This window comes from Bubalus kerabau, chromosome 15 (genome assembly GCF_029407905.1).
Source record: "Bubalus kerabau isolate K-KA32 ecotype Philippines breed swamp buffalo chromosome 15, PCC_UOA_SB_1v2, whole genome shotgun sequence".
NCBI classification, from domain to species: Eukaryota; Metazoa; Chordata; class Mammalia; order Artiodactyla; family Bovidae; genus Bubalus; species Bubalus kerabau.
Genome location: NC_073638.1, coordinates 44277198 through 44298765, shown reverse-complemented (window position 1 = coordinate 44298765; position 21568 = coordinate 44277198). Strand labels below are relative to the sequence as shown.

The following is a 21568-nucleotide window of genomic DNA, read 5'->3' as shown; positions in this document are numbered from 1 at the left end:
GATTACACCACTGTGATTATCTGGGTCGTGAAGATCTTTTTTGTACAGTTCTTCTGTGTATTCTTGCCATCTCTTCTTAATATCTTCTGCTTCTGTTAGGTCCATACCATTTCTGTCCTTTATCGAGCCCATCTTTGCATGAAATGTTCCTTTGGTATCTCCGATTTTCTTGAAGAGATCCCTAGTCTTTCCCATTCTGTTGTTTTCCTCTATTTCTTTGCACTGATCGCTGAAGAGGGCTTTCTTATCTCTTCTTGCTATTCTTTGGAACTCTGCATTCAGATGTTTATATCTTTCCTTTTCTCCTTTGCTTTTTGCTTCTCTTCTTTTCACAGCTATTTGTAAGGCCTCCCCAGACAGCCATTTTACTTTTTTGCATTTCTTTTCCATGGGAATGGTCTTGATTCCTGTCTCCTGTACAATGTCACAAACCTCATTCCATAGTTCATCAGGCACTCTATCTATCAGATCTAGGCCCTTAAATCTATTTCTCACTTCCACTGTATAATCATAAGGGATTTTATTTAGGTCATACCTGAATGGTCTAGTGGTTTTCCCTACTTTCTTCAATTTAAGTCTGAATTTAGCAATAAGGAGTTCATGGTCTGAGCCACAGTCAGCTCCTGGTCTTGTTTTTGCTGACTGTATAGAGCTTCTCCATCTTTGGCTGCAAAGAATATAATCAATCTGATTTTGGTGTTGACCATCTGGTGATGTCCATGTATAGAGTCCAATTATCCTCCAAATTGGGAAAGGAGTAATTCAAGGCTGTATATTGTGACCCTGCTTATTTAACTTATATACAGAGTACATCATGAGAAATGCCAGGCTGGATGAAGCAAAGCTGGAATCAAGACTGCTGGGAGAAATATCAATAACCTCGCATATGCAGATGACACCACCCTTATGACAGAAAGCGAAGAGGAACTAAAGAGCCTCCTGATGATCCATCACTTCATGGCAAATAAATGGGGAAACAGTGGACATGGTGACAGACTTTATTTTCTTGGGCTGAAAAATCACTGCAGATGGTGACTGCAGCCATGAAATTAAAAGACATTTGCTCCTTGGAAGAAAAGCTATGACCAACCTAGACAGCATATTAAAAAGCAGAGACATTACTTTGCTGACAAAGGTCCATCTAGTCAAAGCTATGGTTTTTCCAGTAGTCATGTATGGATGTGAGAGTTGGAACATAAAAAAGGCTAAGCGCCAAAGAATTGATGCTTTTGAACTGTGGTGTTGGAGAACTCTTGAGAGTCCCTTGGACTGCAAGGAGATCCAACCAGTCAATCCTAAAGGAAATAAGTCCTGAATATTCATTGGAAGGACTGATGCTGAAGCTGAAGCTCCAATACTTTGGGCCACCTGATGTGAAGAACAGACTTATTGGAAAAGACCTGTTGCTGGGAAAGATTGAAGGCAGGAGAAGGGGACAAGAGAGGATGAGATGGTTGGATGGCATCACCAACTCAGTGGACATGAGTTTGAACAGGCTCTGGGAGTTGGTGATGGCAGGGAAGCCTGATGTGCTGCAGTCCATGGGGTCGCAGAGTTGGACAGACTGAGTGACTGAACTGAACCGACTGAGTAGATATAACAGTAATATGTCTTTGTCTCAGGTTCCTGGCACTGAACTCCTATAAACCTTGGAATTTCCTGAGTGATGGGAGTATCTTTTGTTATTCATAAGGAGTCCCTACTGAGTACCTCTGAGTTTATACTAGTGAGGTGACTTAGGGTGGGGCCCCTAGATAGCCTCAGGCTGGGGCTGGTCACCAGAAAGACCTTATGATTCAGATCAGATCAGTCTCCCAGTCATGTCTGACTCTTTGCGACCCCATGAATCGCAGCACGCCAGGCCTCCCTGTCCATCACCAACTCCCAGAGTTCATTCAAACTCACATCCATCGAGTCGGTGATGCCATCCAGCCATCTCATCCTCTGTCGTCCCCTTCTCCTCCTGCCCCCAATCCCCCCCAGCATCAGAGTCTTTTCCAATGAGCCAACTCTTCGCATGAGGTGGCCAAAGTACTGGAGTTTCAGCTTTAGCATCATTCCTTCCAAAGATGGTCAGAACTTTCTGCCTCACCCACTGACCTCCAGGAAAGGCTGGGAGGTGGCTAGTGATGAAGCTCTATACAGAGTCCTGAACAAGATTTGATGAGCTCTGGGTTGATGAACATGTTCACATATTAGGAGGGTGATGCATGCCAATATTCAGGAAATCAGTTCTGAATATTCATTGGAAGGACTGATGCTGAAGCTGGATGGAAGCTGCTATGCTAGGGACCCTACAGACCTCACCCTATGTGCTTCTTCATCCACCTGCTCATCTGTATCCTTTATCATATCCTTAGAGCAAACTGGTAAATGAAAGGAAATGCTTTCCTGAGCTTTGTGAGCCATTCTAGGAGATGATCTCACCTGAGGAGGGGTGTGGGGAACCCTGATTGTTAGCATGTTGGTCTGAAGTACAGGTGATAGCTAGACTTGAGATTGGCTTCTGAAGTGAAGGCAGTCTTGTGGGAATGAGCCCTGGACCTGTGGGATCTGACATCACCTCTGGGTAGGTAGATGTCAGAACTGAGTTAAATTTGTAGGACACCCAGTAGGTGACCACTGAGAAGTGGAGGATTGGTTGGTGGTTTTGGAAAACATTCCAGAGTAGCCCAAATGATCTTAATAAAATGAAAATCTGCCCTCTCTCTGGGATAAAGGAATTCTTCATTCTGTCTGCTCCTCTCCTGCCTTCCATTACCCGCTAACTCATTCATCCACAGGTCATGCAACAAATATTTACTAAGCATCTACTACTAGGGGCTAGCCCCTAACAGCTATATGTTAATAAGCATTATATCTTGATGATATTTCATTAAGAAAGTAGTTCTTAATGAGCTTCATTAAGTCAGTTTGATGCCTTGATCAATTTTCTATTCATTAGTGTTAAACCATTTCTTTCTCCTCCATTTTATTATATTGGAATTATTCTCATTGGGATAAATTATTCTTAAATTTTTTAGTGACTCTGTGGCTCATGATCAGTTTGGGGCTCAAATCAAATCTTTCAAATTAGAACTTTCATTGTTGCTGAGGATTTTTTTTTGTAGTAATTATTTATACCAGAAAATATCTCCTGAGCCAAATTTGGCAGGTCTAAATTCTATCAGGAAGATTTGGTTCTTCTGTCAATTTTTAGTCAATAACATATTATGCCAGGTGCAGTCTTAACTGTTGTCAGTTTTGCTTTGTGTTAATTATTTCAACCAATTTAGGTTTTTTCCTGGATTATTTTTTTTCCTTACATTTTCAATAATACTAATGAGATGTTGCTGCTGCTAAGTTGCTTCAGTCGTGTCCGACTCTGTGCGACCCCATAGACAGCAGCCCACCAGGTTCCCCCTTCCCTGGGATTCTCCAGGCAAGAACACTGGAGTGGGTTGCCATTTCCTTCTCCAATGCATGAAAGTGAAAAGAGAAAGTGAAGTCGCTCAGTGGTGTCCGACTCCTAGCGACCCCATGGACTGCAGCCTACCAGGCTCCTCCGTCCATGGGATTTTCCAGGCAAGAGTACTGGAGTGGGGTGCCATTGCCTTCTCTGATTCTTGTATAAAAGGCATATTTTAGCACTGATCTGATAAAGCATTCTGAGGATCAAAGAGTAGTGTGAAAACATCCTAAGGGGCAAAAAGGCAGGTCAAAACATCATACTCTGTACTTGGGCTGAGTACTAAGCGGGACTTGTGCCCAAGTTAGCCCCTCCCACTGTCCTCGGCTCCTTGGGACCCCTATGCCCTGCCAGGATGCCTGGAAGCTGGGGAGCAGCCTCTAGCTGGCATGAGAACGGCCACCTGCAAGAGATTGCCTCTGGTCAACAGGCAAAGAGATAGGGTTCAGCCCTGATGTCCCATCCCAGGTTGCAGGCAGCCTCTGCCGGGCCCTGGACTTTTCTACTCAGAAAGTATCAGCTGAGTATCTCAGCATCAGCAAAGAATTATTAATAGATGCTTCTTGGTGCATTCATACCCCCACCCCCCAACCACCGATAAAAGGACATAATTGACCAGGGTCCTCTCAGGTCTGAAGCTGGGACAGGCTCACTGGCCTCCAGGCTTTAGGCCTATTCCAAGAGTCCCCTCTGTCTCCTAGTTGAGCTCTGCCTGGGAAGCGCCAGGGATGGGCTCGTCCACCTGACCAAGCGTGGAGGGTTGGAGGCCACAAATGCTTTCACCTGGAATCTCTACTTCTCCTGACCCCAGGAGACAAAAGAAGGACACAGCAACATCAATGGGGTGGTGTTTCTCTCCTGGTCTTGGCCTCACCCCAACTGCTTCCCTCCAGTGGTCACGTCTCCAAGCATGGTATAGCTGGGCATCAAGCAGCCAGCAGCCCTGGAAACATAAATGGGAAAATGTAACCCCAGAGAGGGGAAGAGGCCTGCCCAGGGACATACTGTGAGTTGGTGGCAGAGCCAGGTGGAGGAGGCATGAGTTTTGGTTTTCATCCTGTGCCCTAGCCCACAGGAGAGTCTCCTTCAGCCCTGTTCACAGGTGAGAAACTGCTGAGGTGGCCTCTGCCCAGGCCACCTCAAAGACGCCAGCTCCACCTGGCCTGAGCAGAGCGGGCAAGGAGCTGAGGCCCTCAGTCCCACTACTGTGGGGAGGCTGCCACAGGAAGGAACGACCCTCATCTCCTCTGAGAGAAGAGAGGCCCTGGAGTAACAGACAAGTGCTTTGCAAGCCTGCCCTCTCTGGGCATAACCCTCTCCTCTGCAAAATGGGACTAATGCTGAGCTCTAGCCTCCTGGAGGTGCTGTGAAGATGAAATGAAAGGTGCTGGGACATCTGTGTCCTTCCCTGGTGTGAGATGATGCAGGGAACAGAGGTGCTGGGCCTCCTGGGGATAGAGGTGAGTCACCCTCTCTGGGGGCAGCTAAACTATTGGACACCTGGGGCCTGAGATACTATTCCGGAAGCTGACCTCTCACAAGCAATAGGAAGCTTCTTAAGATTGTCCCAGTGATCCTCTGGTTTCCCAGGTAACTCAGTGGGTAAAGAATCCACCTGCCGGCCACTGCAGAAGTCTCAGGAGATGCAGGTTCGATTCTGGGTTGGGAAGATCCCCTGGAGGAGAGCATGGCAACCCACTCCAGTATTTTTGACTGGAGAATCCCACAGACAGAGGAGCTTGGTGGGCTGCAGTCCCTGGGGTCACAAAGCGTTGGACAGACTGAAGCAACTGAGCACACAGGTGCGCAGTGATCCTCTGCACCCTGTGTAGCCCCACCCACCCACTTCCTTGAGTATGAGCTGGACCTAGAGACTTGCTCCCAAGGAAGAAAATACAGCAAAAGTGATGGAATGTCACATCTGTGATTAGATGTGTCACATTTTATAAAAGACTGTGACTTCCTGCTTGCTAGCAGACATTCTCCCTTGGTGGCTTCAAGGAAGCAATCTGCTCTAGTGGAGAAAGCCATGAGGCATGGAACTGAAGGCAGCCTTTGGCCATCCTGCAGTGGAGAACGGAGGCCCTCAGTCCAGCAGCCCACAAGGAATTGAATCCCACCAACAACCACATGCGGAGAAGGCAATGGCAACCCACTTCAGTACTCTTGCCTGGAAAATCCCATGGACAGAGGAGCCTGGTGGGCTGCAGTCCAAGGGGTCGCTAGGAGTCGGACACGACTGAGCAACTTCACTTTCACTTTTCACTTTCATGCATTGGAGAAGGACATGGCAACCCACTCCAGTGTTCTTGCCTGGAGAATCCCAGGGACGGGGGAGCCTGGTGGGCTGCCGTCAATGGGGTTGCACAGAGTTGGACACAACTGAAGCGACTTAGCAGTAGCAGCAGCAGCAACAACCACATGAATGAACTTGAAAGCTCATTCCCCTGGATGAATCTTCAGATGAGACCACAGTCCCAGCCAGTGCCTTGATTATTATGACAGACCCTGAGCAGAAGACCCAGCTAAGTACCTGGACTCCTGACCTACAGACACTGTGAGATTAAAAAGTGGGTGCTTTTTTAAGCTGCTAAATTGTGAAATAATTTGTTACACAGTAACAGATAACTAATACACCACCACACTGGTGGATACACACAGGACAGGAAGGACCTTTCCTCAGGCCAGAGAGAGGGGGCCTGTGTACAGATCTCTGCCCTACAACCTTTGTTGTTGTGAGCTTCATGGAGCCCCATTCTTGTGTAGTATGGAGAGTTCGGAGGACAGAGAACACCCTCTAGCTTGCTGCAGCAGATTCCCTGTTCTCCGCTGGGCAGACCAGGAAAGTGGGTGGGGCTGACCCATTTCCTTGTGGAGTCATTGCCCCGGGTCCTCTCCAAAAAACACTCCTGCCAGAGTTCTGAACCCAGGCACATCTGGAACGGAGTAAACTTTCCAAAGCACACCCATTTCCACTTTCTCCCCTGCTCCTCCCAAAATCCTAGGAATGTGAGGGAAACCACATCAATCACCTTTAAGACCATCAAGAGCTGTGTGAAGATGGTCATGATCATACCCGTTTCACCAGTTAGAATTACTTTTCAGTTTACTATCTAGAATTACCTAGTGACCAAAGTGGGATTTGAACTCAGTCTGTCTGACTAAGCCCAAGCTAGTTTCACTTGGGAAACTAAGAAACGGAGAGTTCAAGCATTCATGATGTAGCCCCCCACAATCCATAGGCAGCCCCCATAGGCAGCCCCCCACAATCCAGGCTGGACAGTCTATCACCAAGGGATCAGGAATTCGAGTTTTTAAAGATTCAGGGGACAGGAAAGTCTGGATGGAGTGGGTGCCCGTGGGGGCCATCGGAGCCCAGACCAGGGCTGCTCCCACTTATCCAAGAAGAACCAGCCTCCCCTCCCCCTCTCTATCAAGTCATTGTGCCAAGCAGCAAAGGTGAATTATTAAAACTCCCTTCTGGGGTACCACATGGATTTTTCTCCACTGAGATTCCAAGCAGAGGGGCGGCCGCTCCCGCCACACAATATTAAAATGTCAGGAGTTTAAGGTCTGCGTTGGTTGAGTCATAAGTTATCAGCACCCAGTGAGGGCCGACAGAATGCCTCCCTTAAATTATTAAGCAGAAAGCGTCAGACTGTAATATTTTGCTAAACCAAAGTACAGACACAGACAAAGATGTCATTTCAATATTTGAAACCAGCAAGTTTAATTTAAAATAAGAGCAAACCAATAAGCTCAGAACATAGCGGCGTATGAGAGGAAAATTATACTGTGAGAGGAAAAAAAGTGGAAGGACTTAAGAAATTTATAAAAGTAATCTCCAAGTGGAAATTAGAAATCAAGGCCTAGAAACAGAATAACACAAAAGAAATATTACTGTCCACTTTCTAAATCAATATAACACTGCTCCACGCTGGAATTACCATGGTAACTCAAGTAAAAAGAATCAAGCAATTCTTATTATTTCAAAATAAAATCACAGCCTGAAGCCTGGGTTTTATTACAACCACTGATAGATCGCTGGCTTGTATTTATCTGAAATATTGCTTTTCAATCAGCTGGTTTATGAATGTACACGGGCCTCTCACCAGCCCACTTACTGCCCTGTTTTGAGGCGAGGGGCTAACCAATGAATTGATTCCCGCCTGGCTGCATCTGCATGGATGTCCAGGTTTCAGTCCGCTCTGGGAACCATAGAACTTCACGCCCCTTCCAACTGATGGGTGGCTTTGTAGGGCAGACGAAAAGCCAGAGAAGGCAGTGGGGCCTGACCTCACTGTGGTCCCCCTCCAGGCTTCCCCATGGAGGAACTGGCCAGGCTCTGATGTCGGCCCCCAACAATGGCCCCCACAGGAAGCCTCCCACACCCCCAACCCCAAGTCATCCTCTTGCTGGCTCCATCCCTCGCCCATGAGCTCCCCCTGCAGCCCCATTACAGACCATTCCTGATCCTACTCAGGGTCACAAATGTCCTTCTCTCCCATCCTCAAGTCTGCCAGCTGCAACGGGGAGCTGGGAGCCAGCAGAGCACAGAGAAGGAGTGCAGATGGCCTGGGCTCAGAGCCCAGCTCTGGTCTTGTGAGTTGTGCAACCTGTACGTGGCTCTAAGTCTCTGCCCCTCCCCATATTCACACTCTTTGGAATGTGACTTTTCATCTCCTTCCTTCAAGGATAGAACTGTTTCCCCATCTTTTGAACTGGGGCTGGCCTTGTGATTTATTTTAGCCAACAGAATACAAAGTGACAATATACCAGAGCCAAGCCTAGGCCTCAAGAAGCCTTGTGCACATTCATTCTGGACCTGCCTCCAGCCTGGGAACAATCCAGAAAAGTCTGCTGGATGATGAGGGACATAGTCTTGTTATCCCCAGCATCCAGCTGATCAGCCATCCCCCAGGCATGAGTGAGTCTAGCCAAGGCCCAGAAAACCCCTTAGCCAAGCCCAACCTTCATTACTGACCCACAGATTCAAAAGCTAAATAGATGTTTGTTGTTTTGAGCCTCTGAGTTTTGGGGTGGTTGGTTATGCAGCAGTAACTAACTGATACACAGGCACAGTACAATGCTTGCTTTTAATTAAGGGTTCAGTGAAACAAGAGCTGCTGTGTAAAGACCAAGAGGCCAAAGCCAAAGAGATCATCCTGCATCTGTGTAGAGAGCACTCTCACTTCACATGGACACGAGGCTTCCAGGATTATCAAGTGTGTACATGAACATTAGGTGCCAGTTAAGTGTTGCCCCCACTGTAGACTTGTGAAAACCGAGGCCCAGGAAGTTGTCTGAAGTCACACAGCAGTCAGCTGGGTCTCCTGACTTATGCTAGCAGGCTGCACCTGAAGCAGTAGGCCACTCAAGAAAGCCCACATAGGAAGGGGTAGGAGGTGGAGTTGGGGATCCAGTCTGACCCGGTAGGCCTGCACTCTGAGGCATCTGTCCCTGCACCTGGGCCAGCCCCTCTCCCCCCCTCCCCTTCCTCCACCCCCACCCCTGTTATGTCAGCCACAATAGGCTCCTGCCTTAGCCAGAACACAAAATAAACATCCTCCAACCAATGAGAGATGAGCTTGTAGCTAGTTGGGTGGATGTGACTCTGAACAGGACCTGGAATGGTCTGTAAGAAGCCTAGGCTGCCTGTAGGCTCCCTCAAGGCCAACCAAAGGGTAGAGAGGATGCACCAGGCAACGGGGACAGCATGAGCAAGGGTACAGAGGGAAATGCCAGGTCGGCATGGGAGATAAAGCCAGAGTGGACATATCAGTCCTGCCCAGCCTAGTGTGGCAGCAGGTATCTGGTAGAATGTCAGGGTGGCAAAGGCTGGGTCCTCTGGTACCAAAAGAAAGGTGGTAGATGGGTTGGGAGAATGGTGGTGAAAGAATTAGGTCCAGAGTTCCAGATGAATGCAATCCGGTGGTGTGCTGATGAATATCTCACAACTGATTCTCCAGGAAAAAAAACCCTTGATTTCCAGTGTTTGCCAATTTCTGTGGTGTTAATATTTCCACTATGGCTTGTAACAAGTTACCAATGTGATGTCCCTGAACCCAGAGTTGGGAAGGGATGTGCAAAATCAGCTTTTGCAAGTCAGCACAAGACTCCACTGGTGCAGCCCTATCTAGAGTACAGACCTACCAGGAAAACGCAGGCCAGCAGCACCACGAAAAGTTCAGCTGAGGCTGCGAGGATGGCCTGTGTGCCTCAGTGTCCTGCAGCTCCAGGCAGGGCAGGCAGGCAGCATGGGCTACAGGCCACATGTACTTCTGGGGCTTCTCCAGCCTGTGAAGGCCCAGGTCAGGTTAGCGCCCATCAGCACCTACCAGGAGGACCTACCTACATCTGAGAACACATGCCCTGCCTGTCAGTGAGGCCATGAGTAGGATGCCCAGACACACGGTCTTGGTTAAGCTCATATTCCTCCTTATCAGAGACTTCTACCATCCAGCCTTGTCACACTTTGGGTACAGGCACAGGCATGGAAGCCAAGATGGAACACAGAAAGATGCTAAAGCTCTGGGCTCTAACTCCCTATGTAATTCTGGGCAATGTTGAGTCTCAACTCTGCCACTATAAATGGAAGGGCTTACAAAGAGTGATTTTGGAGGCTTCTTCCCATGGTGCTACCCGACTGTAAGGACCTGAACAGTGGTGAGTAGTGAGTTCACCCTGCCTCCTAGACAGTGGTGAGGGATGGCCATGATGGGTAAACTAGAGAAAAGGGAGGATGAGGGCCCAGCACTGGGCAGCAAACAAAGCACTGATCTGGGCACAGGACTATTTCGGATCAGCCTGTGGTTTTGCAGATAGCACTGTTACTTCACAATGCATGAAGCTTCCTGGTTTATAATGTGTGTACGTGGACATTATCTGAGCTAATCCTGATAACAATCCTGCCAGTTAGATGTGCTTGTTCTTACCATAGAGATGAGAAGGTATAGAGACAAAACCACCTCAACGCTGGGTTGGCACAGAAACAGAACTACAGTGGACATATTGGACCTACATAGCTCAGCACAATAGTAGATATGGCAGCCAGTCCCATAGTACCTGCCACACTGGGGTATCAGGTCCTTTTTTCTACCTTCATCCCTAGCTTCTTCCAAACTTCATAATATGCCTGATCAGGGGCTCCTGGGAGGTCGTCTGGCCCCTGGAACTAGACCTGAACAACAGTTTTGGCCTCCTGGCTACACGGGGACAGCTGTGCCCTTTGTGGGATGTAGCTCCGGAGGGGGTCCACATTGGCTAAGGACCCCAAGCTGGCTTGGGTCACTTTCATCAGCCAACCAGCTCTGTCTTCTGTTCAGAGAAGGCCCAGCCAAGACCACTCTTCAGCTTCAGCAGCCTTGCCTGTGCCAGCAGTCCAGCTGTGCTGAGGCTAAACCTCACGTCTCTTCCGATCATAGAGGGTCGGCCGCCAATGCTCGCTGGCAATCATCCGTCTGTTCCAAGGGGGAGGGACCAAAATAGACCTCCTCTTGGTCCTACTCTCAGATGGGGCTTTTTGAGTGGTTCCTTAAATGGAAGCAGGTGGGGCAGCCACCCCATCTGACTCTGGGACTTGGAGCTGGGTGGGAAATCAATTCTCAGGAGGGATGAGAAGCAGGCCCCAGCTCTAGGAAAATGCACATTTCCATGTGCTAAAAGCATCGTTGTGGGACATGAAAGAGCGAGAGAGGCAGTTCCTACCACCACAGAGGCCAAGTGACTGGCCAGGCCAGGGCCGAGCCCCGGCACGCAAAGGGTGAAGCTTTTAGGCAAGCAGCGGCCAGTGATCTCAGCTTCCCCCAGTCCTAATGCTCCTGAAAGGCTCTCTCCCACTCCCTGTAATTGGGCATCAGTAGTTAATGCAGTATTGACTGCATTACACGCTCCCGTGCCTCCCTCACTAATGCCAATTGCATCACCTTGTACAGTCACCGGCTTGCTTAGCCAATAGCCGTTAAAAGCAATCCAAATCATGAATCATATGGGAAACTTTTAGCAAGACACTGCCATCCAAGGAGACAATTTACAGTTGAGTTAATCTGGGTACATTAGCGAGACATGGATTCCAGACGACAGACCAATTTATGTTGTTTCCCTGTCCCTCCACCCTGCCCCCCCGTCCCAAGTTCTCCACATGGGCAGATGAATGGAAGAGCAGGGAATAGACAGAAGCACCTGCTTTTTACCCTGGGCTCTGGGAGGGGGTTGGGGAAAGCCATACTTATAGGCTCCCTGCCTCGCTGCGTTTGGGTAGGAAGGGGACATAGCTATACGTGCTCAGATTTTGTGATGCTTCATTCTCCTGCATGAGGCAATGGCTGCAGCCCAGGCCAGACTGGTGGGTGCAGATGGAGACCCTTCTCTTCCAGGCACACGGCAGGTGCCAGGCCTGGTCCCCACCGTGCCAGCCTCACAAGACCTTTACCAGCCCTCAACAGAGAGCAGTGTCCAGTGGGTTCCACCCTCCTGCTGATGGGTTGGGGTCTGCACTACAGAACAGCATCAGGGCCCACTCCCTCCCCGCCTTTCCTCCAGGACCAGGGAGGTCCTGGCCACACTCTGCTGGGAGAGGCCCCTAGGACACTCTGTGGTCCAGAGCATGATGGGATATTCTAGGAGGTCCTGCCGGTCAGTAGCCAAGTGTAGCTGAGAGCTTGCCCCCATGGATCAACCAAGTCTGCTGTGGAGGCTGTGCTCATAGTGGTCATTAACAATTGAAGATGCACTGTCTGGTCCTCCTCAGCCCAGCTCCAATCTCCTTAGGTCTTTTTAACTTATTAAAAATGCCCTAGGAATTAAATCAGTTCCACTCCCTGCCTGTGTTTCCTGCAGTCGCCCCGGCCCTCCTGCTGGGCCTATGCAGAGGCAGCTTACACCCAGACTTGCCCTTCTGCAGCACACATGTGGGGCCACCCCTCGGGGGTGACTTCAGCATGCTCTCCTTCCCATTCCTTCACAACCTGAGGCTCTCCCTGTTTTGGGGGCTGCCTGGACCCTCTGCTGCCTGCTCCTGCTCTAGGGCCATTTCTCCAACAGGCTGAGAGCTAATCTGACTCTTCAGGGTTCAGGGCTATAGCTCCCCTTGGACCACAAACCTCCCCGGAAAGCCCACTGCCTGTGCCAGTCCAAGCACATGTGCCAGGGGGAGAAGGGTGGTTTCTCCAGGAAAGTTGGAGCTGGGCTCCCTTTGCTGACAGGCAGGCCCCATGGCACGTAGAAAGGCAGGACCCTGAGTTCCAGTAAAGTGGAGCTGGCTAGGCCAAGAGCAAGCATCCAAATGAAAGCAATTAATCTTGAAACCCGAAGTTTAACCGTTTGCAAAACAGATCTTTCCTCTCTGTGGTGGCCCTTCACTGCTCGACCTAATGGATTACTTTATTAATAATGCACTGTGCTTAAAAGCAAAAAAAAAAAAAAAATTTTTTCTGACGATTCAATACTTCAGAAAGTCTCTTAAACCCGTTGCTACGGCAAAGCGATTGATATTTTATTATCTTTCAGAAGTGCAACATGAAAGCCCTGCAGCCCAGCAGAGCAAGAGCTTTGGTCCTCGGCAGCTGGCGGACCTGACTTCAACCAGAGAAGCCTGGGCCTCTTCCCACAAGATGCTGTCAGGTGGAGAAAAGGCATTGGGGGTGGTTAATAGGAGCCCGAGTTCCCCGCTGCAGCCAGACAAAGGGTGCAGTCCACAGCCGGAGGAACACGCTCCTTGGGGGCCCTGGGGAGCAGTGCTGCCACCCAGCCCAGACAGCCACCTGCTGGGAGAGCATTAAGTGTGAGGAAGGAATTAGGCAGCAGGTTTGGGGGTGGGGGTGAGGATGTGAATGGGTCTAGAGCCTTTCTCCCTCCACCTAGCTGAAGGTACCACCTTCAGGGTTTCCTGGAACCAGGAGATGCTAGACTCCAACAGGGAATGGAGGGTGGATTTATGAGCAAAAAGGCTGCTTTTGAAAGACAGATCTAGGCTGAGCAGGACATGAATCAAATGACTCCTCAGGACTTAAGCCAGTCTTCTTCCTTGTGCTGTGAGGGGTCCCAGAGCTCAGTGATCTCAGCACTACTGGGCACCACATCGTTAAGACTGGACAGGCTGGGGGACCTTAGGGCAGAGTCAGCTCTTCTTTACAGGTCTGGGGAACACTAAGGGAAACACATATACCACGGGGGTAGGCAGGAGACTGGCTGAAATGTCCTCCAGAGAACCATTTCCATTTAGGGCTCATCTAGAAACCTTTAGTACACAGAGCCAAGGCATTCTGGGGTGCCTGCAGAGTACAAGACCCGAGGTGCTGGTGGCTGTGTTATCTTGTCAGCTGGAGGCCCGTCTTCCTGCCTGAGGCCACCTGTGTACAGGGCCTGGGTCTTCTGGATTTCTGGCTTGGGCCTAGGGAGTCAATGCCAAACAATCTGGGTTGAAGACATACCCCAATTTCCACATGCTCCCCATGGTGGGAGCACCTCCAAACACCAAGGAAGGACCTGGCTGCACTGGCTCCTCACTTTACCAAGAGGAAAAGTGAGGTCTCGAGATGGGCATGACTGGTCCAAGATAACACCGGGAGTTGATGAGAAAGGAGCTAAAGCAAGGACTCTTTCCTCCTTGTCTGGCCTCACCCCAGACCTCTTCTCCTTTCCAATCAGTGCACACCTGCACCAGCCCAGCCCTCTAATGGCCCACCTGGGGCTCCAGGGGAGGGCCCATAAAAAAGAACAGCACACAGGAAGTGGGTGTCTCACCCTAGCCAAACGGATTCTTTTGGCCAGAGCATTTAGTCCTCCTCCCTCTCTTTCTACCCACATGCCCAGAAATGGGCTGACCGGCCACAGAGATCCCCCACATGCCACCCCTGGGCCAGATATTTTAAATGGCCCTTCCTGCCTGAGGTCTCAGTGGGTGGAAGGGAGGCTAGGGGCATCGGCACACAGTGGCAGCAAAGCGAACATCCTGTGTGACCTTAAGTCACTTAACTTCAGATTTCCACCAAGTGACCATGTCAGGAACACCACCGACCTGGAGGGCAGAGGGCACAGACCTCCATACTCACTGGGAGAGGTCAGCTGATGTCACTCTAAGAGGACTCCCGCTGACTCACAGAAAACCCCTCTTCTCAGGTCCTCACCAGCAGTACAATGCAGGTGGGGCTTGGGTGCTAACAATTACATTCATGTCTCCCGACAACACTAACCCACCAGGTAACCCTCACCTCCAGAGGAGAAGGGACTGGGCCGGGGCCACGGAAGGGCCACTCTCCCGACCCCGAGGGCTGCCCCTGGGTCACAAGACACCCACTGGTTTTACCCTTAAGGGGGCTGGGTTCTCCGACCTCTCCTGCACATACCAGGACAATTACTGCGGGACAGTCGCAGTCAGGAAGGCTTTGGGTGTGTGAGACCCCCTACTAGTGGCTTCTAGCCACCGCGGACCCCGCTCTTCTGACCTCTCAGGCGCAGTGAAGCTCTTGATCAAGGTAGGTCCTGGCGCCTCCGGCACGCGTGCTACTGGCCGGGAGCGGGACACTTTCTTCCTCTGGGCCAAACTCCTGCCTCCGAGCTCAAGAGCCCTCAGGGAGACAGTGGGCAGCACAGGAGGCGTCCCTTCATCTCACCGAGCTTTCGGGCAGTCGTGTCCCCGAGGGTCCGGCCGGCTTTCCCCCTGGCCTGCCGGGCACCCCGGTGATCACCTTCTTTCTGCGCGCCAGCGGGCCGCAAGCTCTGGAGTCCGATTTCCCGAAGCCACTGATTTGCTCGGCGCTCTGCGACTCTCGGGTTACGCGTGCGGCGCGAGGGTGATGGCTGCGGTGAGAGGAGCAGCCGCAAAGACGAAACGTTCTACGCGAACTGCCGCTGCGCCGAGATCCGAGGGCAGCCGGAGCCTCCACGCGGCCCCGCAGAGCATCACACGGCCGGAGCACAGCTCGCCCGCCCGCGGTCCGGTTCGGCCTGGCCCGGCCCCGGGGGCGCGCAGCCCAGAGGTCCCTTGCCTCCCCACCCCAGTCCCAAGCCCCCTGGGGACCGCCAGCCCAGCACAGCCCGGCGTGTGCGCGCCCGTGTCCCGGCGTGTGTGTTCCCGCGCGCCGCGGCGGGGGCGCAGGGCGTTGGGACCCCCGCCCGCCACCTACCGTCCTCCTTGTCCAGCACCATCATCTCGGGCGCTCCGTGTCCAGCCGCAGCTCGACTCGGCCGGGAGAAGGGCGCCGATTCCGGGCGCGCTTCGGCGGGGCGGCCGGTCCTCGGGCAGCGAGCGGACTCTAATTACCCGCTTGTCCGGCTCTTAACCTAGATTGCACTCAGCTAGAATTACATTCAGGAGTGAAGCACTTCGCAGATACAAAAGCAGTCTCACCTACTTTTGTGCCTCAGAATTGCAAGGAACTACGAACTGCAATTTGGAGAGGGAGAGGGAGCGAGAAGGGGGAAGAGAGGATCAGAGCCGTTTCTTTGATTCTCACCTTCTAAATGGCTCAATTTGCCCAGTATAATCTGTCTTAATGTAATTGCATTTGATAGCTCATAACCCTGGCTCTGGCAACGACACAGCTTTCAGCCTCATAAAGTGTTTTCCCCTCGGATTTAATCTGAATCTCAATCTAAAATTATATTCAAAGAGATGGGGGAATCTCGGCGGCCGTCTCCCGCTGCCTTTCTCCCTCAATGTATGAGGTTTGCACTCCTGCTACTGAATAAATGCACACATTTCCCGAGGCCCCCCTCCCTCCCGAGTTAATGGGGAGTGGAGACGCGCGGCTGCCCGGCTCCGCAGCGCCACCTGGAGGCCTCTAGGCCTCAACTCGGCGCGTGGCTCTGCTCAGGACCCAGGGTCCTCATTCCCAAACACTGTCTGGTAGGACACTCCTGTCTGTCAGTCCCCTCAGCCTTGATTTTGGCCCCCTTCCACGGGGGCACTCTTTCTCTGACCACGTACCCTCCCTTGCTACCTCCTCTCTCCGGGGTTCCTGGTTGCTTCCTGGATTGTTTGGCAAAGTTAACCCTCTGCAGGGCACAGATTTTCCCACTGTTGAGTCTTCCATCACCACCCTTACCCCAGGAGCCCCTCAGAAGAGCATCTTGATTTCACAGAGAATGAGATCCTGTCTCAGCTTCTATCTGAGCAAGCACAGCATAGCCTTGAAGGTTATTATTTTCATTCCACAACTATTTATTGAGCACATATTATGTACCAAGCTCTATTCTAAGGCACTGGGGATACAGCAGTGAAAACAGATTCCTACTATTACAGAGTTGATGATTCTTACTTAGTAACGCAGGAGGCAGGAAGGGATACAGTGTTCATCTCCTCTCCTTCTGAACCCTGCTTCTCTCTGAGCACCCTGGGGCTGGTGCCCAGGCTGCCTTCTCCAGGAAGGCCACTCTTCAATATCAAGGGCTTTTTTTTTTCTCTTGACAGAACAGAGTTCCAGGATGGGATGGAAATCTTAACAGCTCTTCTCCAGACACATGTGCCAGAGGCTCATCCCCCACAGTCACTTCCAAGGATTAGATCCAGGCAAGGAGAAGGAAACTGGAGTCCTTGGAGGGGCAAAGGGCCATCACGACTTCATCTCGTCTCTGCCTATTACCAATAGGGGACTTTTGCAAGTCATTTTCTCTCCCTAGGGCCTCAGTTTCCCTGTCTGTGAAGCAGAAGAAGGCTCTGCTATCTCCAAATTTGCTCTGGGGATCAGATGAGACAATGTGTATAAATGTGCTTTGTAAACTGTGGCACCCCGGACAATGGCAGAGGGGGGAGGCAGTGGGTACAAAGGAGATTTGAAGGCCAGGTCATGCCCCTTAAGCCCTATGGGGCCCCAATGTGGGGTGCTTGATGGGAGGGGGAAGGGGAGAAGGGATGGTGCTGCAGCCCATCCTCCTCTACCCTAGGCAGGAAAGTCAAGCTTTGAGAAAACAGAAGAGAGGCTGCTTCTAATGAGATGCTTCATCCGCAGCTCAGAGAGTTTCGCTTTCCCCTTCATCTTGAATACTTAATCCTAATAGTCCTTGAGTATATTTGATGTTAAATATATCATTTTGCTCAGACTCACCATCCCTCAGGACTGCGAGCTTGATCTCTCCCCTGCCACTGCAGCTCAACTGTACCCTGAGGGTCTGAGGGAGGCTTTGGCACTGCCGCTGCCGGCACATTTAGTGCCAGCCCCTCACCCCAGCCTGACTGGGGGCCTGACAGCGCAGCAAGCACTGGACCCGGCAGGCTGGCAAGGGGGAGCTTCTTTCTGTAGACAGCTCTTTGCTACCTGGAGGTGTTCACTCTACAAGGGCTGTGGCCTTACTCCTGGCCTCTGGGACTGCCTCTCCTCACTCTCAGGGTCTGGCCCTGACCCACAAACCCGAACTTGATTAGCTGGGGCCACTTTCTCACTCTCAGGTGTGTGCTTGGGACTCTGTCCCAACATCAGCTCTCCCCAGCTCCCAAGGTGCCCAATTAGCAGCCACACAGTTAGCAGCATCTCTTTCGGGAGTCAGGGGCCTTGCAGCCCAACCCAGGGACTGGGGCAGGCCTGGGTTACAGAACAATGGACTGTAGAAGAGGCTGGGGTGTGAGCAGGGAGTTGGTGCTGTGTGTGAAGGGCTAGCTGCCTTTGCCCACAGGCAGCTCCCTCTGCAGCCCCAGTGATGAACACTGAGCTGCCACACTCATCTGGAGAAGGGCCTCCACAGAGGCCTTCTGGTGGACAGAGCTACCCAGCAACCTTTGGACGCTTTGGGTGACTTGAGCTCCCACCCAGGAAGGGGCCTGCTGGGCTGACAAACCCAGGCAGGAGCCTGGCTCCTCCAGCAGCCTCCCTCTCAGCTTATGGGTAATTGTTGGGCAGGGAGGTAACTCCTGTGCCCATGCTCACTCCCACCCAAGCTGCCTTCAGGTCCAGGGGCACGCCCACAACACGGAGGTGGAATTCTCGTATCCCCTGGGGCTGGGGGCGGGGGTCTGCACCTGACACATTCCACAGGTGATGAGCATGTACTCTCACTGTGATACTGCCAAGAGTGCTTCAAAATGCCCTTGAAATGCCTCTGGGGACAGCAGAGGGAGGCCAGTTGCTCAGCCCCTTAGGTTACTGTGAGCAGAAAGGGGGTGAGCCTGGCTGCTTTACAAAGTTTTGGGCAGGTCCTAGCAGTTTGTCATTGCATCTGGCAGTAAAGTCCCGATGAAGGATTCCTGCACTGGGGTTGTGGGGGAGGGGGCTGAAGACTTGATGCCCGGGGGGCCCAGCAGACCAGATATTCCAGAACTCCTCAGTGGGGCTTGTCACATGTGCCTTGGCCTGAGGGCCTGCTTCCAGCTCCAAGATGGAGTTACAAGCTGGCCTCACAGGTGACACTCAAATGGGGTGTCTGGAGTGACAAAGGCCCGTTCCCAGTGGCCGCCACAGTTGAGGGGACAGAGTGACTCTACAGACTTTGCGTACCATCAGGATGGCTGCTGGCCAAGTTCAGGCGCCCTGCCCTGCCCAGCCCCCGACTCCCACAAAGCAGCCCATGCATAGGGATTTGCAACCAACTAGAGTGGCAAAGTACACAGTTGGCAAACTTTTCCTCTTTCGGTTTCTGGAAGCCCAGGACAGGCCTTCCAGGAAGCTGCCGTTATAACTTGTTGGGTTTTGTGAGGGCCTATGCAGAATCTACACTCCAGAAAACAAGTCTCCCCGCCCCTTCAATGAAGGCCAACCCACCCCTGCACAACAGCCCAGAGAAGGTTGTGGATATAGGCTGTCAACCAGATGTCCTAGTTTGCCCCAGTTCTCTGGACTGAGGGGCTTCCAGGACCTGGGACTGTCAGTGATAAAACAGGGATGGTCCTGGGCAAACCAGGATAGTTAATCACCCTCCTGGGAGGTGGCATGGTGGGACAAGGGACTAGCGGGGCCAGAGAGAAAGGCCAGGCACCCAGACCCCTCCCTGCAGACCAGCAGCTGCCTCCCAACCCCCAATTTCCCAGCCTCCTGCCTCAGGGCTTCATCTCCCGGGCACCAGAGAACTGCCCTAGCAACTGGGGATGCTCCATGGACCAGCAGAGCTGTGAGTTCTCCTAAGAGACTGGCAGTTACAATGGGAAGGGTGTGAGCTGGACCCAGGGGTGGTTAGATTTTCTGAGAGTCAAGCTTCCTTATGCAACTAGGGTTGGGGTGGGTAAGTAAAGGGTCTTTAAGAAAAAGAATAGGAGATTTACTAAACAAAATTACAACGGAAGGGCTCTGAAGCTTAAAAACTCATTCCTTCAAGGTGAATCCGCCTCTGCTATCTTGGATATACAGCCCGTCCACATGCCCTAACCGGCAGTGCACCTCCCAACACTCTGGGCTGGGGGCACTGATCGCCGAGAGTCCTCCCCAGCCCGGCCAGGTGTGAAGCCGTGTCACCCATCCCGCAGCTATGAAGTTCCAGACCTGAGGGACCCCAGGGCGGTGCTGGTTGGACGGCACCCTCACCCCGGGGTTCTCTGGGCATCCTCCTGGGGGAGCCTTTCCGCAGCGGTGCAGAAGCGGGAACATGCAGATATCCAGTGGGGAGGCAGAGAGACTGGGGTCAGTGGGCACTGCGGGGGAAGCCCACGGCGCGGATCGGAGAGGCGCTCCTTTGCCCGCGAGGCGGCAAGAGCCAGTGAGAAAGTTCCCTGCCCGAGCGTGCAGGGCTGCCGGGCTTGGCTGGCCCGGGTGACTTCCTAATCCGGCTGAGGAGCCTCGGGCTGAGCCCGGCACTCCGACACGCACCCGCGCGCACCTCCACCGCCGGGCTTCCGGGGAGCGGGCCAAAGGCGGCCGGGGCCGGGCGCGGGGGACGCTGCCGCCGCCCTCGCCCTGCGCCCCGCGGGTCCCCGGGCACCTACCGTCCTCTTGGTCCAACACCATGGTCCCCGGCGGCTCCAGCCCGGCCCGGGCCGAGGACGCGGAGGGGGGGGCGGCTCGGACTCCGCCGTCGCTCGTCTGCTTTGCTCCCGCCGGCCCCGCGCGGGCTCCGCGCCCGGGGAGCGCGGCCGCGGACTGGGGCGGATAGACCGGCGCCCGAAGCTGAGCCCTACGGGCGAGGAGCTCCGGCGGGCGGGCGGCCCGGCCAGACCCGGGGGCGGGGCGGGACGGGGCGGGGCTGGGGCGGGGCTGGGGCTGGGGCGAGTCCGCCCGGCCTCGATGGACAAGCCGAGCCGGCAGCAGCTGCCCCGGCCGGGCCGCAGCCGCCGCTGCCGCGCGCTCTTCTCTCCGCGCGGGCAGCGCTCGCTCAGCCGAGTGAAGAAGCCTGCGTTTCCCAGGGCCCCTCAGATTCCCCTGTTAATTAAATCAATTCATTATGTTCAGATCTGATTAGCGGCCCTTCCCCCCCTTTGAATCAATTATTCAATACACAAACATAATTGCTTGGGCCAGAGGTGCCCGCCATTAGCTTATTTAACTCCAAGGACACTAATTACCCGCAGGGCACGGGAACTTTTCTCATTAATTCTGACAAAACACAAAAGCACAGCCAGAGTGTGTGCGTGTGAGGGACTGTGTGTGTGTGTGTGTGTGTGTGACCACATGCCAGAGTGAGGGCTGTGTGGGGTGGTGAGACACTGTGGGAGCTTCAGCTCGGACTTGGGGGAGGCGGAATGTGTGCGATTTCGGGTGGGAGTATGTGGGGTGTCGTTTTGAGCCTGTGACCCTGTCCTTGTGAGTGTGGGCTTCCCCATGTGTGACTGTGAGTGCGTCGGGGTGAGTGCGGCCCTGGGGCTGGGGACCGTGGGCCAGTGTCTGAGACACAGCACGGGAATGTGTGAAATTGTGCACGCACTTCTGTGTGTGGCTGTGAATGTGACTCCGTGGCTACTGTGGCCGGCGCCCCATCCCCTTTCATTTTGTCTAATTTTCTGGCCATTGCACACTGCAGGCTCAAACCCACAAGGGCAAGTGCAGACCACAGAAGAGACGAATCAGGAGGCGGTTGGGGTCTGTGGAGCCAGGCTGAGAGAGTGTCCTCCTCACTCCATCACGGACTGGAGGATGCTCCCCTTCTCCCCAGTTATAAACTCCGGGTTCCCATCATCCCCTTCTCTTGCCCTCTCACTGCACATCCCTATACCCGCCCCCTCCCCCATTCTCCAGGTTTTATCCCAAAGCCCTCCCCAGCCAC

At 52.7% G+C, this 21568-nt stretch overlaps 1 protein-coding gene and 1 long non-coding RNA gene across 3 annotated transcripts in view; one reads left to right on the top strand and one right to left on the bottom strand.

Moving 5' to 3' along the window:
* LMO1 (LIM domain only 1) overlaps positions 1-20464 on the bottom strand; it is a 44378-nt gene extending 23914 nt beyond the window's left edge. The window contains exon 1 of one of the 2 annotated variants that reach the window (XM_055548730.1): positions 20295-20464. In XM_055548730.1, the coding sequence (XP_055404705.1) occupies positions 20295-20316 (22 nt within the window). In that variant the 5' untranslated portion in view covers positions 20317-20464. Of the gene's footprint in view, positions 1-15573; positions 16218-20294 lie in introns of those variants that run through there. The other variant, XM_055548729.1, reaches the window with a different exon arrangement.
* LOC129628992 (uncharacterized) lies at positions 14186-17490 on the top strand. Its single transcript, XR_008703037.1, has 2 exons — positions 14186-14922; positions 16860-17490. It is a non-coding gene; the product is annotated as an uncharacterized LOC129628992 (long non-coding RNA).
* Positions 20465-21568: the final 1104 nt, after the last annotated feature.